The 17,310-nt window shown below is 40.7% G+C and overlaps 1 protein-coding gene and 1 long non-coding RNA gene across 4 annotated transcripts; both read right to left on the reverse strand.

Moving 5' to 3' along the window:
* Positions 1-2,311: 2,311 nt before the first annotated feature.
* On the reverse strand, positions 2,312-8,641 carry LOC106088436 (ubiquitin conjugation factor E4 B). Of its 3 annotated transcripts, none has more exons than XM_013253961.2 (11): positions 8,511-8,641; positions 8,114-8,249; positions 7,907-8,030; positions 7,031-7,828; positions 6,270-6,976; positions 3,997-4,971; positions 3,812-3,924; positions 3,563-3,740; positions 3,355-3,501; positions 2,952-3,294; positions 2,312-2,884 (listed from the first exon to the last, which is right to left on the reverse strand). In XM_013253961.2, the coding sequence occupies exons 2-11, from the start codon at positions 8,162-8,164 to the stop codon at positions 2,586-2,588; spliced, it is 3,735 nt and encodes a 1,244-aa protein (XP_013109415.2). In that variant the 5' UTR covers positions 8,165-8,249; positions 8,511-8,641; the 3' UTR covers positions 2,312-2,585. The 3 variants fall into 3 exon arrangements, with proteins under 3 accessions (XP_013109415.2, XP_013109413.2, XP_013109414.2); XM_013253959.2 differs by having other exon boundaries at positions 8,114-8,286; XM_013253960.2 differs by having other exon boundaries at positions 8,114-8,286; positions 8,430-8,641.
* A 1,580-nt stretch (positions 8,642-10,221) lies between these two features.
* Positions 10,222-10,997, reverse strand: LOC106088425 (uncharacterized). Its single transcript, XR_001221447.2, has 2 exons — positions 10,536-10,997; positions 10,222-10,463 (listed from the first exon to the last, which is right to left on the reverse strand). It is a non-coding gene; the product is annotated as an uncharacterized LOC106088425 (long non-coding RNA).
* Positions 10,998-17,310: the final 6,313 nt, after the last annotated feature.

Raw genomic sequence — 17,310 nt, forward strand, 5'->3', positions numbered from 1 at the left:
CGAGCTGTGTTTCCAAATAAAAATTGAAATGTTGGTCCCTAGGGGGGTCCACTGGCCCTATCCCCAAAAACAGACTTCATATTCGTGTTCACAATGATTGACTGTTTATTCAACTTAAAAACGCAGACCTATGATATGAATATCTGACCGTGTTTTGAATTGTCACAAAGCTATACCTAATTTCTGATAAAATTATCTTAACTGCTTATATTTTTATACCCACCACCATAGGAGGGGGTATACTAATCTAGTCATTCTGTTTGTAATACATCGAAATATTGATCTAGCACTCCATAACGTATATATTCTTGATCGTCTCGACATTCTGAGTCGATCTAGCCGTGTGCGTCCGCCTGACGAAATCACGATAGTGGTCGAACCCGTAAAGGTAGCCGCTTGAAATTTTGCGATTGACTTCTTGAGCCGCTGGAAGCCGTCATTTTAATCCGAAATTGCTCATATTGTCCTGTTATGACTTCCAACAACTGCGATAAGTATGATCCAAATCGTTCTATAACCTGGTATAGCTCCTTATATAAAATGATCTCCCGATTTGATTTCTTGAGCCCCTGAAAGCAGCCATTTTTGTCCGATTTGGCTAAAATTTAGCAAGTATGGTCTAAATCGGTCAAGAACCTAATACAGCTCCCATTAAAACCGATTTCCCGATTTGACTTCTTGAGCCCATGGAAGCCTCGATTTTCATCCGATTTGGCTGAAATTTTGCACATATTGTAACATATTGGACCGTACTTAGCCAAGTACGGTCCATAACCAGATATAGCTCCCATATTTTAGCAGAATCAATGGTGGTGGGTTCCCAAGATTCGGCCCGGCTGAACTTAGCATGCTTTTACTTGTTTTATTTAAATTTCTCATAGTACAATTGATCTTGTTCCTCGTTCATAAATATCATTTCTTTGTTTTAGCTTTTAACTATGATAGGCTGTGCATGTCATTGTTTTTCTTTTTCCTACTAATCTGCGTATTTCCATCAAATTTTAATATTTTAACAGATTCTTTTAAATAAATGTACAGCGCAGAAGCTAAATTTATCACATATTCGCCACAAAATATAATGCGGAGATTGAAATTAAATCATTTTGAGCTGTAACAACAATAAGCATTTCAAATTCCTGCCAACAATAACAAAACAATATAAAAAATATCCGTTCTATTTACGCATTAATTTCAACTACGCATATATTGGGTTGCCCAAAAAGTAATTGCGGATTTTTCATATAGTCGGCGTTGACAAATTTTTTCACAGCTTGTGATTTCAAATTTTTTCAAAAAATCCGCAATTACTTTTTGGGCAACCCAATATTTGCCGTTTTATTTTGTTGTTGCAATCACATTTTCATGTGTATGTGGCGATCCTCGTCAAGCTCCTCTATGTGAGCAAACTCGTTCCGGTCCAAACGACCGATCGCGACGGGAACAAGGTGGCCATTGGTTAAAAGCGCCAATAACTCGCCTTGTCATATCGAGCCGGTGCCGTTCGTGCTCTCACTGAGACTGTCCGCTCGATACCGCTGATTGTCCGCTACTGCCGTTGCAGCTACTACGTTGGAGCATTCCACTATCGGCAACCTGTGGACGCGCTCGGTAGCTCACAGCTAAGCTTCTCGTGACAGCAATGAACACCACACAGATCGGACCTCAATGTCCCAGCCTGTGTGGTGCTCACAGCTATCCCGTGCCGGGCTGTTTTATTGTGCTCCATGCTCTATACGGAGTACCTGCAACTGCAGTCACAGAAAATCAGCGCTATCAAGTGGAGAATTTCAGTGAGAGGCCGGGCGGCCTTTAAATAACCAATTGCCATCATGTTCCCGCGGCGATCGGTCGCATGGATCGTAACGAGCTTGCTCACCTATCAGAGCTGTACCGGGATTACACTGATATTTTATCCAGAACATTTGACTTGAACAGGATAAGACAAATATAAAACACGGCAATTATAACTTGGAAAATGCTTAGATTGAGGGCGTTTTTCCTATTCGACGCCGTTTTTAGTATATATCGATCTGGTTACTATTTGGTTAAATAAACTTTTTTTTTTTTTGATTTTTTACAGATAAATCATTGTTGAGATTTTATTCTTATTATTTTCATACGTTTTAATGGAGTATTGCTTGCATTAGTATATATTTGAAGTTGTAAAGAAAATATATAACGATGTTTTGGCATGAATGGAAAGTGAAAACTTGAAACACATTGAATACGAAAGGTAAAACAAATGAAAGTATTGTAGATAAACCATTCAACAACTTCCATTCTCCCTCGCGCATCGAACAACAACAAATGCTGCTTGCGCGGCCGTCTATTCCAAGCCGATCAATCATCATATTATTCAATCATTCAAAACTAATACACAAATTCACAATTAAGAAAACCTTAATAAGAGCGTCATTTATGACCACTATAATTAATATTGTATGTTTAAGAAGTACAACTATATTGAATTATGAACTAAGTGTTTATGTATAAAAATGTTTGAATTCTGTTAAAGTCCACAAGATTTCAATGCTCAATCTTAAAGACATAAGGACAGCTACGCACTTTGGCGTGTGCTCTAGTATTTACGAGCTCTTGTCATTCAAATCAAGATTTCCCTGTTGCTGCCGTTTGTAGCGTTGTTCTTTGCGCCAAGCATCGATGCGTTCCTTCAACTCAATATTTGGAATAAGCATATCTTCTGTTAGATGCTGACGATTAAAGGGATCTGTGTTGCTATTCAACAAGTGCCGTGTTATGATGGCACGATCCATTATGGTGCCAGATGGTAGAACGACTGGATCGGACATCAGAGTATCCATTAAGGGATCCTTAAATTCATCTGGCGCATCAGCGCACTCATCCTCAGACTGTTGGTTGGCCACTTAAAAAATTGAAAAAATAAATAATGAAACCCGTTTCAACGCCTTTCGGGGTCTGCATATGCTTACCGTATATATCGTGTGCCTTTGTTATTAAAGATCTAAATTTTTCGACCTCAATACCTGAACGTATGCTTAAACGTTCTATACGATTGGCAGCATCATCGAATAAATGTTTTTGGAAAGACCTCTCGTCAGCCGCTAAAGCTTGCGCAAATCTATCACAGTCAAGATGCAAATATATATCAAATATCTGCCCTAATAAACGTCGTGGCTCCCATCCATATTTGATCGGGTTGCGAACTTTTAAATCATTACACTTTGGGCCGCACAGTTGATGAAGATTGAAATTCAACATTGAACTTAAACGGTCAACCAGTTCGTCACGCATAAATGGTTCTTTTATGTCATCCTGTAACGAAATATAAATTAGAATAATGGAATAGTTGGTTTCACTGGTTGGCAAGCTTACAGTTAAATAATGGAACATTTCAACAGTCTCTCTTGCCAAAGTCAGATAGGAACGGCACTGCCTCTCATCCGTGGCCAGTTGTGAAAGACGAGCTTGTTGTTGTTCGGAGCCAAGTTCAGACCAAGATGAATCATTTGCCATCATCATCTGGAAGAAAAAATATGCCTGCCACAATGCGTTTTTTTTTTTTATTTTATGCCTGTCTTACCTGTGTTTGATGTATACGCTTGAGATTTTCCAAACACTCATCCAACAGGAATGTCGTATCATTCATTAGCATGTTGATGAATTTAACAAATTGTTTGCCATTATTGGATTCGTTTATCATTACTTGGCGATGCACGGGACTTTCCCACATTGACTTGAACAAGTGGCTTATGTGATATCTGCAATTGCAATAAAAGTATGTCAAACATTCACAGATTTGTGTTGAATGGCACAATGGAATAATATATACCTTATGGTAAATTTGTCATAAAATTCCGTACTTTGACCGGTCGTTTCTATATCCACATAGAATTTCATCAATGAGCTACATAAAACGGTTTGAGCTAATTCATGGTTCCAGATCTATGCGTAAACAAAATATAATGGTGCTCTTTAAGAATTTGAAGAAGTCGCATCTCTGCCATCATAACTTACCGAAATATTTAAAATATTTGCAGGACCCAAGGAGAAAACAAATAGGACTTCGACCAGTTTGGCAGTGACATAGGGATTTTTAATCATGTGAGGGGCGCAAACGCTAGTCAGCAGCCATGTTACGATCGAGTGATCGATAGCGTTGCGAATGTCATTTTGGGCGTGTTGCATTGCAAACAAAATGAACTCGGCTATATCATCGATATACCATTCTGGCAGTGCAGAAAACGCATCAGTCGGTTTTAATTGTTGTGGAGGGATTTTCGATATAAACGGCCCCTCTATGGGACGCCCCTCCATTTGGTATAAAAGGTACTCACACACAGTGGAGTAAAAGAATAAACAGGCGTTGAGGAGTTTAGGATCTAGGAGACAAACTTCGCTGCACAGCTTCGATCTAGTTAATTTTTTTAGTTGCTTTTGCCAGCGGTCTCTGAATTGTTTATTGCGCGAAGCAAACGGTGTAGCTTCCCAATGGGAAGAAGTGCGATCAATTTCATCGATTAATTTTTGCAGTTCCTTTATGGCTCGCGACTTCTGCCTATATCTCTGGATGGCTGGCATAAAACCCAAATGATGTGCTTGCAACGTCAAAAACCAACACTGGGTTTGAAAATTTGCTGATTGCGTCTGCGTGTTAATAACAATTTTCTGATCCAGGAACTGTTTATACTCTTCTTCGGTAAAACGCAACTTTGTATCTTGCTCTATGTAAATTAGTGAATTTTTGTAAAACGGATATAGCGAATCGATACGATCTAGCTTTATTTTCACAGACAACTGCTGTAAAACGCACATGAGATTTATGGCAAATCCATCGCGTGCCAATAGTTTCTCATCACTGGCAAACTGGACACGCCGTTCGTTGTGACGTAGTATTTGAGAAATGTACTCAAGAGTTTTTGGCCGTGTATTGACATTCACAAGTAGGGAATGGAAAACTGAATGCATTAGTTGGCGCATTGTAAATAATTGCTGGACAGACAAGGAAGTGAAAAACAAAACAAATGTTTGAATTAAAAAGGTATGAAAAAGATCAATTCGAACTAATTTAAAAAGGTCTGATATAAGGTTGTTGTCTTCCAATGTGAGGTCTATTCAATTTTGGTTTTGTCATCTAAGGGTCGTTCTTAGTTATTTTGGTTTTGGTTAGCTCATTCAAAGAAAATTTCAAAAAGAGAATTTGTCTCACGTGAACAATTTTGGATGTGTTCTGAGTTTCACTTATTTGGGTGTGTTGTGGTCTCAGCTTTCACTTTCCCCTCTAATCAATTTGTTATCATCACATCAAAAATGTGTCAAATTGTAATTAATTTTCATCTTAAGCTTTCCTAAATAAAACCAAAGAAATAAATACCATTACCAATAACAATTAATATTGGTTTTTGTTTACGTGATAATAACAAATTTATTTAAGTGAAAAAGTAAAAGGGAAACCACGGAACACACCGGATTATTCTTTTGGAGAATGTGAATGTGGGTTATGATGCGGATGTGAGTACATGAGGCATTTAGCCTTTGACTATCACCTTAAGTAGTTAAGAGATAAAAACAGTGGCGGCTTAAAAATATCCAATAAGTTTTATTTCAATCATAAAAGCGGTGAAAATTGCAGCGGTCCAAATTGCAACAAACTCCATTAAATAACATTGCAGCCTGTTGCCAAAGTAAAATCGAGTCGATGCAATAATTATTGTTAAAACAGATTGAATAAAAATTGTCTCTCCATGATGCATTTAGTGGTTAAATAAGCAGAACCAAAAAAGAAAACACGGGATGAATCGTTCTTAAAGTAATATTTTTAGGTTAGACCGAGAAATCGGTGTCCGAACTTCACCGCTATACTTTATGCGGACGAGAGTGAGCGAGCATGGCCATGAACATAGGTTAAAAAAAGGCTTGAAAATTTTAAATTCAAAGCTACATCTTGCGATATATGGTATAAATAACACAACACATCGGACAATTTATGTAGAAATGGAATAATTATTTGGTAAGGCGTTTGTGGACTCAAGGAATGTCATGGGTACGTCGACCTCAAGGTGGCCTTTAATAACACAAAATTAATCACTTTTAGAAAACCTTCCCAAGGACCAAAATCAAGAAATCGAACATGTAGGCTCTATATATCTCTACTGTGTATTATGTAATAATAATTATTTGAGGTATTTACCCCTCAAATAATAAACGTGTATCCTTATTACTATATTTTTGTGAATGACTAAATCATAACATGTTGATATTCAAATGTTTTCTTCGTTTTTTAAACTTACCCATCGAAATTTACCCGAACTGGCGGCCAAAGCATCACCCTTGCCATGCGCTTCCGCAAAACGAACGTTTTCTTCGGCGAAAAAGGACACCGACAGAAATGGTCCCAAGTAACTACACTTGACAATTTCTCTTCCTGGTATTTGTGTGCATAGCGGTGGCAAGAAATTCATTTGATTTGCCAGCAAATCACATAAAGGTCTCACAGTGCCAACCTTTATTGACATGAGCTTTGACAGCAAATCCATGTGATGTGTTATAATTGTGGGCGAACATATGTTACGCTGCATACCCATGAATAATCCCCTTAGAATTTGACTAAAAATGAACTCAAATTCTTGTTTTCGTTCAAAACATTCGGAAACTAGTTCGTAGAGGAATTCTTCCGGGACACGCTCCTGATAGTATAGCTCTAAGAGAGCCGATTGATCCAACGCAAAATTGAGATTCTCATAAATGCGGTCGGTAAGCACTAGAACTGTTGTACGAAAAATTTGCTTTACAGTTATTTTCAATGTATTTTGGATTTTTTCTCCATCCGAGGGCTGTTCTTGTGATAAATTGGCGTTGAACTTTTCACTGACTTGGCGATAATTGCGGTGACATTTGATCAAATGTAATAAAACATTATGTTTAGCCAAAGCCATTGGAGCAAAAATGTTGGAAGATGGTGTTGGACAAGTGCCTATGAATTCCGAACTAACAATGCCTGCGGTAAACAATTTTAATTTCTGCAACAAACATTATGACAAATTGAACTCACCACTTTGCAAACCCCTTGATGTCGACGGTTGATCATCGATGGCATTTGCCAATATTTCTTGAACTTCAGAATCATCGCTTTTAATTTTTTTAGGAGTGGAATATGTCGGAGTGCTTTCGGTTTTAAAGATTGCCTCAGCACCTCCCTTGTTTCCAGTCACCTCGCCTTTCATGTCTTCATCTTTATTTCCTACCACCCCGCTGTTGACTTCACCAAGAGACTCTTCATCGTTGTACAGCCTTAGAACACACTCCATTAGGACATTTGGTATAAGCGTTTCAAAACTGAAACGTTGACTCGCATGCTTTTCTAGGAAACTAGCCGTCTGTGGACAAATCATGGATCCTGTACAATATTCATTCCAGGAGGCATTCAATATCTTAGAAACCATCAGTTCTAAACGTTCGTCGATAGATTGTGTGGATTTCGGGAGAAGATCGAGTGGACTGCTATGTCCCATGTCCTTTAGAGGGGTACAAACTGGGGATGGTTGCTCTGTTGTCTCCATGTTTTCAACGCCAGCATCCCTACCTTTCAGAGACAATTTACATTTTGATTTGTTCGAAGCTGCAATGTCTTCGTCAGTTTGCATCGCATTTGTTGTATCGGACGCTTTAGAGGGGAGTAGAACCAAAGTTTGTGATTTCGTTGGCGTTGTATTAACTGATTTCATTTCAACATCAACATCTTGATCTATTGGTATGATGTTCTCTGGATTGTCATTTACCACAGATGTAGTCGATTGGACTGCAGCCTTAACCAAGCGGGAAGAATTGGACACATTTGTAGCCTTGTAGACTTTACGCGAGAATGAGGCACATGAAAAACCTATTTAGATCATTTATTTCCATAATTATTAATAGATTTAATAAATACCTTCTGTATTTTTGTTGTTAGGGGGAAGAGGCAGAGCGGCGGTGCCTATGGCGTTGCTGCCCTCCGCAGCAGATGTGGCATTGTTTGTTGATTTGGCCAAAGTGCGTAGTCTTCTTGCTCTCATCTATAATGCACATAATGCATCGCAAAACACACATTAAATTGCTTTTTATATAATTTTTCATAACCAGTAATGCGAATATTCACCTCTTCCGCTGTTAACTCTCCCAGTTTTTTATTCTGTTCCTGTTCCGACATATTGTTGTTCACTTTTTGCCTATTTTCTTTATGTGTATGTGTCCTTTTACTGTCCTCTGGATAAACAATGACGATTGGATATTTTCTGCTCCAATAAAAAAATCAATCCCTAAATCTCAATTCTGTGTAAACAAAGAAAGTACAATAATTAAAATGCTCTTCTTCTTTTTTAACCCTGTATAGATTTTGAAATGACAACAAAAACCAATTAACTCTTGGATAAGAGATGTATTGGTTTAGCCTGTATTTTTTTTTAGTTTTTTACTTTTCTTTGTTCGTCGCACTTCTTATTGGAAAATCCCTTTTACAGGATACGTATGTTATCTATTTTGTCGTCAGCACAAACCTTTTTTATTGACTGAAATCGTATTTGTCTTTTCTTGCTAATGATTGTTATCTAAATGCAATTGTATACTCCCGTTAAAATTGGTTAATATTCGCCGTTGATCAAAACAAAAAGTATGCACACACACAGTCAACACAATGACAAACATTTTTACCTGTATTTTATGTAGATTAGTGGAGAACGTGCCGTATAGTCAATAGCATCCTCGGCAAATATGTACAAAATTGAATCGTACCGTTGACACGTGTCAGCTGATACATGCCCCAATTATTTTTTGTCTAATTAGGACAGCGGAAGGCCACCGTAGCGCAGTGGTTGCAGACATAATTACCAGGTAGTGTACCGTAAACAGCTGAGTACAATGTTTTCTCGAGAAGTGCACTATCTGTCAACGAGTTTTTGATATCTGTCTGTTTTCTAGTTAAGAACCATAACACACACAAACAACGAAAAATGGAGCAAACTAGTAACATACTCAAAATCAGAGTTGCACTAATCACTGATTTTGACAGATAAAAATACAAAAAAGGTAATTGTGGATTTTTCATATAGTCGGCGTTGACAAATTTTTTCACAACTTGTGACTCTGTAGCTGCATTCTTTCTTCTGTCAGTTATCAGCTGTTACTTTTAGATTGCTTTAGAAAAAAAAGTGTAAAAAAAGTATATTTGATTAAAATTCATTCTAGTCTCTATAGGGATAATAACATACTAAAATGAAATAGTATTTATAAATACCACGTCTACCGTCTTCCACCCGATTTTTCTGCTTTACGTTATGTCTGCATAACACTTAAACTATATTGTTTTTACTTAACAATTGCAAATTGCAAATTTTGCTCATGTACATTCCACAAAGGAACCGGGACAAACTTCTCACATATCAACGAGTGCAGTCCGATTTAAGTTTTAAACTCTATGATAAGGGGGGCCTACTTTTTATAGCCGTGTCCGAACGGACCGCTGTGCGACATCTCTTTGGAGAGAAGTTTGTACATGGCGTAGTACCTCACAAATGTTGCCAACATTAGGAGCGGAAAACCGCCGCTGAAAACTTTTTCTGTTGGTCTCGCCAGGATTGGAACCCAGACGTTCAGCGTCAAAGGCGGACAAGCTAACCTTTACGCTACGGTGGCTTCCAAACCATTACTTAACAGTTAGTAACTAATAAATTATTTTATTTTTATTGCCACTATGTGGTCTGTCTATGATAGAAACTAAACATATATCGGGCTCATTCGCACTCCTTCTAAACACAACAGAACATAGAAATAAATACCCTTAATTTGTATTATTAAATAAAAATTTAATTCGTTCAACGTAGGCCTTCTTTACCATCACTTGCCGTGATACAAAACTAATCGGATCAATCTTAATTTGATGACTGTATGAGCTTTTGAAAGTTGTTACATTTAGGTTCCAAAAATAGTACCATTTTCTTTACAGATGCAGCAAATATATGATGATGATTTTTTTTCAAAATTCGTACATTTTGCTACCGAATTCATTCATACATTTAGGTACTAAAACGTACAAAATAGTAATTTCGAGCTTGAACTTCGAAATTTGGCTTAAAATACATGTTACGAAAAAGTATGGGTGGAACGAAATGTGTGAAAAATAGTACTGGAAACTGAAGAAACCGTACGTATAGCAACGCAATTGGTACCATTTGTTACATTCTGCACGGAATCATACTTTGAGTCACTTAATTATTTTTTTTTAAAATTGGTTTATTTAGGATCCAAAAAGTGCGAACTAGTACGAAATAGCTCATCTTCGTCTACAGCGAACGGCGACAGCTAGAACTTGATTGATAGAAAAATGATTGTTATCTTCACAAAAATGCGACAAGTTGCGCCAAATAAAAAAATGTTGTGATCGTACCGAAAGCGTACTTAAAGTGCTGTAATTGGTACTATTTGGTACTTTCTTTACAGATTGAGTAAGAGCTCTAAAATTGGAGATACAAGAACACCTTTACAGAATATATTGGGCGACTAGAAGATTTTTTTGAAATGCGTACCTTATGCGTACTAAAACGTACAATATTGTATTTACTTCACGGATTGAACTACAGCTCTTAAAATTGGGATACAGGTAGACCTTGGCAGTATGAATCAGGGACAAGAAAATTGTTTTGTAATTCGTACATTTAGGTACTAAAATGTATAAATGCTACTTTCTGTAAATGGTTTGGTTAAAGCTCTCAAAATTGTGATACAATTATTGGGCGATTAGATTTTTTTTGAAAATCCTATTCTAAGGTACTAAAAGGTACAAAATGGTACTTTCTTTACGGATTGAGCTAGAGCACTGGGATACAGGTGCTTCTAGAGTGTATACAGTGGCACAGAAAAGTCTACATAGACTTCTCAGAAAACAAGTTTTAAGAAACAAAATTTTTGTAAGAAAAATATTTTGGCCAAATATCGAATGTTGCTTAAAATGTTAACTATGTTAACCCAATCCCATGGCAGCCGGTTGTACGCACCGGATTGACCCGATGGAATCCTCATCGGCAAGGGCTGCCGCCTCAGTGTACGTGTTCGTCTTTTTTCGTCATGGGAGAGGCACATCCCGGAGTGCCTTCTCCGTACGCTTCTGGTCCGTGCCGGGATTGAAAAGAACCCCAGACCCTGGTTCTGTTCGGTTTGCCAGAACCGCCTTCATTATCGGTCAGTGTCGGTGAGGTGTAACCGGTGCTTGGAGTGGGTACATTTCCGTTCTTGCTCTGGCCTCACTTCGCTACGGGAGTATAGTCATACTGGCTATGTCGCTAGGTGCTGTGCGAACATAGCCAGCAGTGGGTCACAAGCGTCGCCGTCGTCGCCTTCGGCGTCCTCGTCGTCGGACTATGTGACCCCCCCGACCTCTCCCGTACGGCAATTTATGCAAAGACAGCACCCTAGCCCTACTATTGCCAGGCCAGTGCCGGGAAGTGTATCGTTCTTGCAGTTAAACTGCAACGGACTGCGTGGCAAGATCGATGAGATTGTAGATTTTATGAGTCGGAAGAGCATATCGGTCGCAGCGATCCAGGAGACAAAGCGGACTAACACCTGCAGCTTGCACAGTTGTCACGGCTACAATGTGCTACGTAAGGATCGTTCAAGGAATGGAGGTGGGGGATTGGCCTTCGTTATACACCATTCCGTGCAGTATAGAACTATCTCACCTGCGCTTGACGCTAGTGACCCATACATGGAATGTATGGGGGCAGCAGTCAGGTCTGGTACTGCCGAGATAGAGATATACAACGTGTATATACCGCCGGTTGGTAGCTGTGTCCCGATTAATGGCAAGGCCTACAACCCCGACATAAGTGGGTTGCTATCTGGCCATAGTCGTCTGGTTCTGGGGGATTTTAATGCACATCACTCGTCATGGCATTCTCCCCTAGGTAACGACCAGCGTGGCATAGCTTTGGCAGAGCAGATAGATAGCTCCACGTTTTGCACGGTGAATGAAGATGCCCTCACTAGGATTACAAGGAGGTGCAGCAGCTCGCCAGACATCTCAATTGCATCCCCTGATCCCCTGAGTGACGTATCCTGGCAAGCCGTCATCTCTTTGGGGTCAGACCACCTCCCCATAATCCTCACCATCGACCGACCACCCGACTTCATAACCTCTGAGCGCCGGACGTTCATCAATTACAAGAAGGCCAATTGGACTGGCCTCAGAGAGTATACCAATCGCCGCTTCAATGAACTGCCACCCCCCTCCGATGTGCTCGTGGCCGAGAGGAAATTCCGAGACATCATCAACGCAGCAGCCGCTCGCTTTATACCAGCCGGTCGAATACCGCAAGTGCGACCCAATTTCCCGGCGCAAGCAGTGGTACTCGCAGACGAGCGTGATGGGATTCGTGCTATGGACCCCGCTAACCCCAGAATCAGCGAGCTGAATCTGGAAATAAACGGGGTAGTCAACGAACATAAGCGGAATTTGTGGCTGGGACACTTGGAGCAATGTAACTTAGGCACCGGTGCAGGCAAACTGTGGGTCACTGTTAAGTCTCTCTCGAACCCCGGTAGACGGGACGACAGGACCTCAGTCACTTTTGGCGAGATAACCGTGACTGATCCGAAGAGATGCGCCAGGTTGTTCAACCGTCAATTTATTGTGCATCCCGAGAGAGACAGGGCAAGGAGGAGAGCCATTCGCCGTATTCGTGGTCTCCGAGCCGATGAACAGCCATCACAATTTACCGTGGGCGAAGTTATGAATGTCATCCGTGGCGCCAAATCTTCCAAGGCGTTGGGCCCCGACGGAATCTTTACATTGATGCTGAAGAATCTGGATTCACCTGGAGTTGAGTACCTTACCACTGTCCTTAACCTGTCATTTAACACTCTTATAGTTCCCGATGTCTGGAAAATGGGCAGAGTGATCCCGCTACTGAAGCCTGGTAAAGACCCGAGTTTGGGGGTCGTACAGACCGATCTCCCTTCTCTCACCAGTGGCAAAGACGCTTGAGGCATTACTCCTCCTGAGCCTCGTAGGAGAATTTCCATTCGCCGAGCATCAACATGGATTTCGGAGACTGCACAGCACAACAACAGCTTTGCATGCCATCACCACACACATTTGCCGTGGCTTCAATCAACCCAGGCCATGTGATAGGACGGTCCTCGTGGCACTGGACCTATCGAAGGCATTCGACACGGTCAGCCATGCCAAATTATTTGAGGACATCGCCAACACGTCTCTCCAGCCAGGCCTGAAACGTTGGGTCGCGAATCTGTGTGGCCGCCAGTCATTTGTGGAATTTAGGGATAAGAAGTCAAAACACCGTAGAGTGAAACAGGGAGTTCGCCAAGGTGGGGTGATATCTCCGGCTCTGTTTAACCTCTACCTATCATCCATCCCACCTCCTCCAGACGGCATAGAGATCGTATTATATGCGGACGATTGTACGATCATGGCATCAGGCGCCCCACCCATTGATGACATCTGCGATAGGTTGAACGTCTACCTCAACGAGCTTGCCTCATATTTCGCTGCAAGAAATCTGAAGATATCCGCTACCAAATCTTCAGCCACACTGTTCACTACAAATACGCGTGAGGTGAATACTGAGCTGACTGTGATGGTCGATGGAGAAATGATTCCGAGCATCAAGTGTCCCAAAATACTTGGCGTCACATTTGACAGCTCCTACACTTTCTCCCCACATGCCACAGCAATCTGCAATAAAGTCAAAAGTAGAAACAAGGTCCTCAAGTCACTCGCTGGCAGCACTTGGGGTGCAGACAAAGAAACCTTGTTGACCACGTACAAAGCAATTGGCCGGTCTGTGGTAAGGTATGCAGCGCCAGTGTGGTCACGTCAACTTTGTGACACGCAGTGGAATAATATTCAGATCTGTCAGAATGCCGCCCTCCGTACTGCGACGGGCTGTCTCCTCAGTTCTCATGTGGAGCTCCATCCACCACCTCCATCAGGAGACAAAGATCCTACCAGTGCGAAGACATAACTGCATGCTGTCTAAGCAATACCTTTTGGGCTGTTATCGCAGAAATCATCCAAATCATCATCTTGTGGATAGATACCCACCGCCCAGAAGCCTTAAGGTAGATCTACACGATCTAGAGCGTGAGGTCCAGAGAGAATCTCTAGATCAAGCGGGTCTGAACAACATTCATGCAGACACGGTAGCAGACGCGTTAATTGGCTACCGGGTGAATGTAGTCCTTGGAGAACGACCGCCACCCATTGCACCCGAAGAAATCGACCTCCCCCGGCAAACCAGAGTGGTTCTGGCTCAATTACGTTCCGGCAGATGCAGCCGCCTCAATTCCCACAGAGCTAGGATTGATGCCGACGTGCAAGATGTATGTCCCGATTGTAACCAGGGACCGCACGATACACGTCACCTGTTTAACTGCCCGGCCAAACCCACTCGACTCAGACCCAGATCCCTGTGGACGCACCCCATCTTAGCCGCGGAGTTTTTGGGTCTTGACACTCAACAGAATAAAGCAGACGAAAGATAGTACACAATAAACTGCTACAACAACAACAACTATGTTAACCAGTTTTATAGTAACTTGTACTTTTGCACATTTTAACAAATGCAATGCCAGGCCAAATAGGCTTAGTGTTGCAAAGATCTATAAGATATATAGATACATTTTATTGGGTATTGCCGAAAGGGTATATTAACATATCTAAGCCACTGTATATCGGGCGACTGGGAGATTTTTTTTTGAAATTCGTACATTTAGGTACTAAAATGTACAAAATGGTACTTTCTTTACAGATTGAGCTACAGCTTTCAAAATTGGAATACAGACACAACTGGAGAGTATATATCGCGCAAAAAGAAGTTTTTTATGTTCTCACTCTAAAATACTAAAACGTACAAAATGGTACTTTCTATACGGATTGAGCTGAATAATTCAAATTGGGATATAGGTACATCTTGACAGTATATATTGGAAGGCTGGAAGTATTTTATTTAAATTCGTACATTTAGATAGAAAAGCCCAATACCTTGCGAATGTTCACATCCGCTAAATCAGACAGGTTCTCAAAGAAATGTAAACCTAAAGTGGAACTCCTTCTGAATGCTAGTGCGAGTCACACACACAGAAGGTGTTCTATAGTCTCTTCTTCGATTTCCTCACAGCTTCTGAAAAAGTCATTGCTGGCAACCTTCAGTCTGTCAGCATGGTCGGGTAACCTTTTCGATATGACAGTCTGTCAGCATGTTTTCCGATTAGACAGTGACCTGTCATGACGGACACAATGACTGAGACGTCTGTTCTAGTCAACGACAGCAAAGCAGTAGACCTCTTCAAGTCTACATTAGGCCACATAGTTTTGGAATGCTCACAGCCCCCTCTTTGTGACCATCTGTCATTCGTTGTCCTTCGGGCCTGGTCCTGAAAACTTAGCTTACATGTCGCTAGTGATATAATTACAGATTCCAGTATCCTTGGAATGTGTAGGGTAGTTCCTAGTCTCGCAAGCTCATCCGCTTTACAATTACCTGGGATATCTCTGTAGCCCGTCCCCCAAAACCGTGAATTTTGAACTGTTCAGCCATCTCGTTGAGAGATCTGCGATAGTCGAGGGCGGGTTTTGTGTTCAGAAATAAGTTCTCCCGGGATTTAATGGTTGCCTGGCTGTCTGAGAAGATATTTATGCCAATCGTCGTAATGACATTATATCTTAGCCATTCCACCACTTCCGTAATTACAAGGATCTCCGCTTGATACACACTGCAGTGGTCGGGAACCTTTTCGATATGACCAGTTTTAGATCTTTAGAGTACACGCCAGAGCCCACCTGGTCGTTTAGTTTGGAACCATCCGTATAGAAGTCTTTGCAACTTCTGTTACCATGGATATCGTAGTTCCAATCGGTGGTTCAAATAGTGGCACAGTACTTTTTATCAGGTACACCTTAACAGGAAATATTGGACGACAAGAAAGTTTTTTTTTTTGTAATCCGTACGTTAAGCATCTAAAACAAGATAATGGTACCTCCTTTACAGTTTGAGTTAGAGCTAATTGGAGAAAAGTTACAACTGACTTTGTAGCATTTGGGATGCTAGTCTCTATATATTAAAGTGACGCGTAATTTACGTCACTTTAACTGGCTGATAGTTATATTTAGTGGGCGACAAAAATCTACGTACGACCATCAATTTTGCCTGTATCATTAAATGTTTGTTAGGATACGGGATTGTTTTTAATACCCCTTATTTCGGTTGGCGACCGCGTAGTCGAATGTCGAATTTTTACAAAATGATATCATGTTGTTGTTGTTACCACATTTTCATGTGGAGGTGACGATCCTCGTCAAGCTCCTGCAGGTGAGCAAGCTCGTTCCGGACCGATCGCTGCGGGAACAGAGTGGCCATTGGTTATTTAAAGGCTCCAATAACTCGCCTTGTCTTATCGAGCATCATGGGCACTCAGTATTTGTGCAAGACCGGTGCACCCGACCTCTCACTGAAACTATCCGCTCGATACCGCTGATTTTCCGCGACTGCAGTGGCAGCTACTCCATATGGAGCATTTTACTATCCGCATCCTGTGGACGCACCCGGTCGCTGGTAGTTACGCTTCTCGTAGCAGTAAAGAACATCACACAGATCAGACCTCAAAGTTCCAGCTTGTGTGGTGCACACAGCTATCTCGTGCCGGGACGAAAATTCGTTTACATTTTTGTACATAAGTCGAATTCGACTTTCAAAGTTGACGAAAACGATCGATATATAAGTTTATTGCATTCTAAAAATCATCAGGCCAGTTTGTCGAGAAATTCGCTTTCGACTACAACTGCTGTCGATTTTCGCCTTTGACAACGGGAATAAGGATGAATATTCAATTTTTATATAAACATGTTTACAAATGTTCGCACACATACTATTGCACGTGCACTAGTGCTTGGGAATAGTGTGCCCACACCTGCTTTAAATATCATCGTCTTTCAACCATCATTGCCACAAATGACCACAACACATAAATACTCATCTTATGTTTGTTTTATTTAACGTTTAAAAATTATATGTTTTTTTTTGTAGTATTAGGGTGGTGTTTGTGTTCTATATATGCGCATGCTTGATTGCAATATTTAAATATTTATTATTCACTACAACGTTTATTCTTGTGAGTTATGCTATCGCATTTATATGGTCTTCAAAATCGTATTTAATATTATTTGCTAAAGAGTTTTGTGTATTTATTCGACATCTTTTGTTTGGGTTGGGGAGGGGGGGACGAGAGTGTCTCATTCAAATAAAAAATAAATTTACAAAGGTCCACATTTCATAGAATTGTATG

Source organism: Stomoxys calcitrans, chromosome 5 (assembly GCF_963082655.1).
Source record: "Stomoxys calcitrans chromosome 5, idStoCalc2.1, whole genome shotgun sequence".
Classification (NCBI taxonomy): Eukaryota; Metazoa; Arthropoda; class Insecta; order Diptera; family Muscidae; genus Stomoxys; species Stomoxys calcitrans.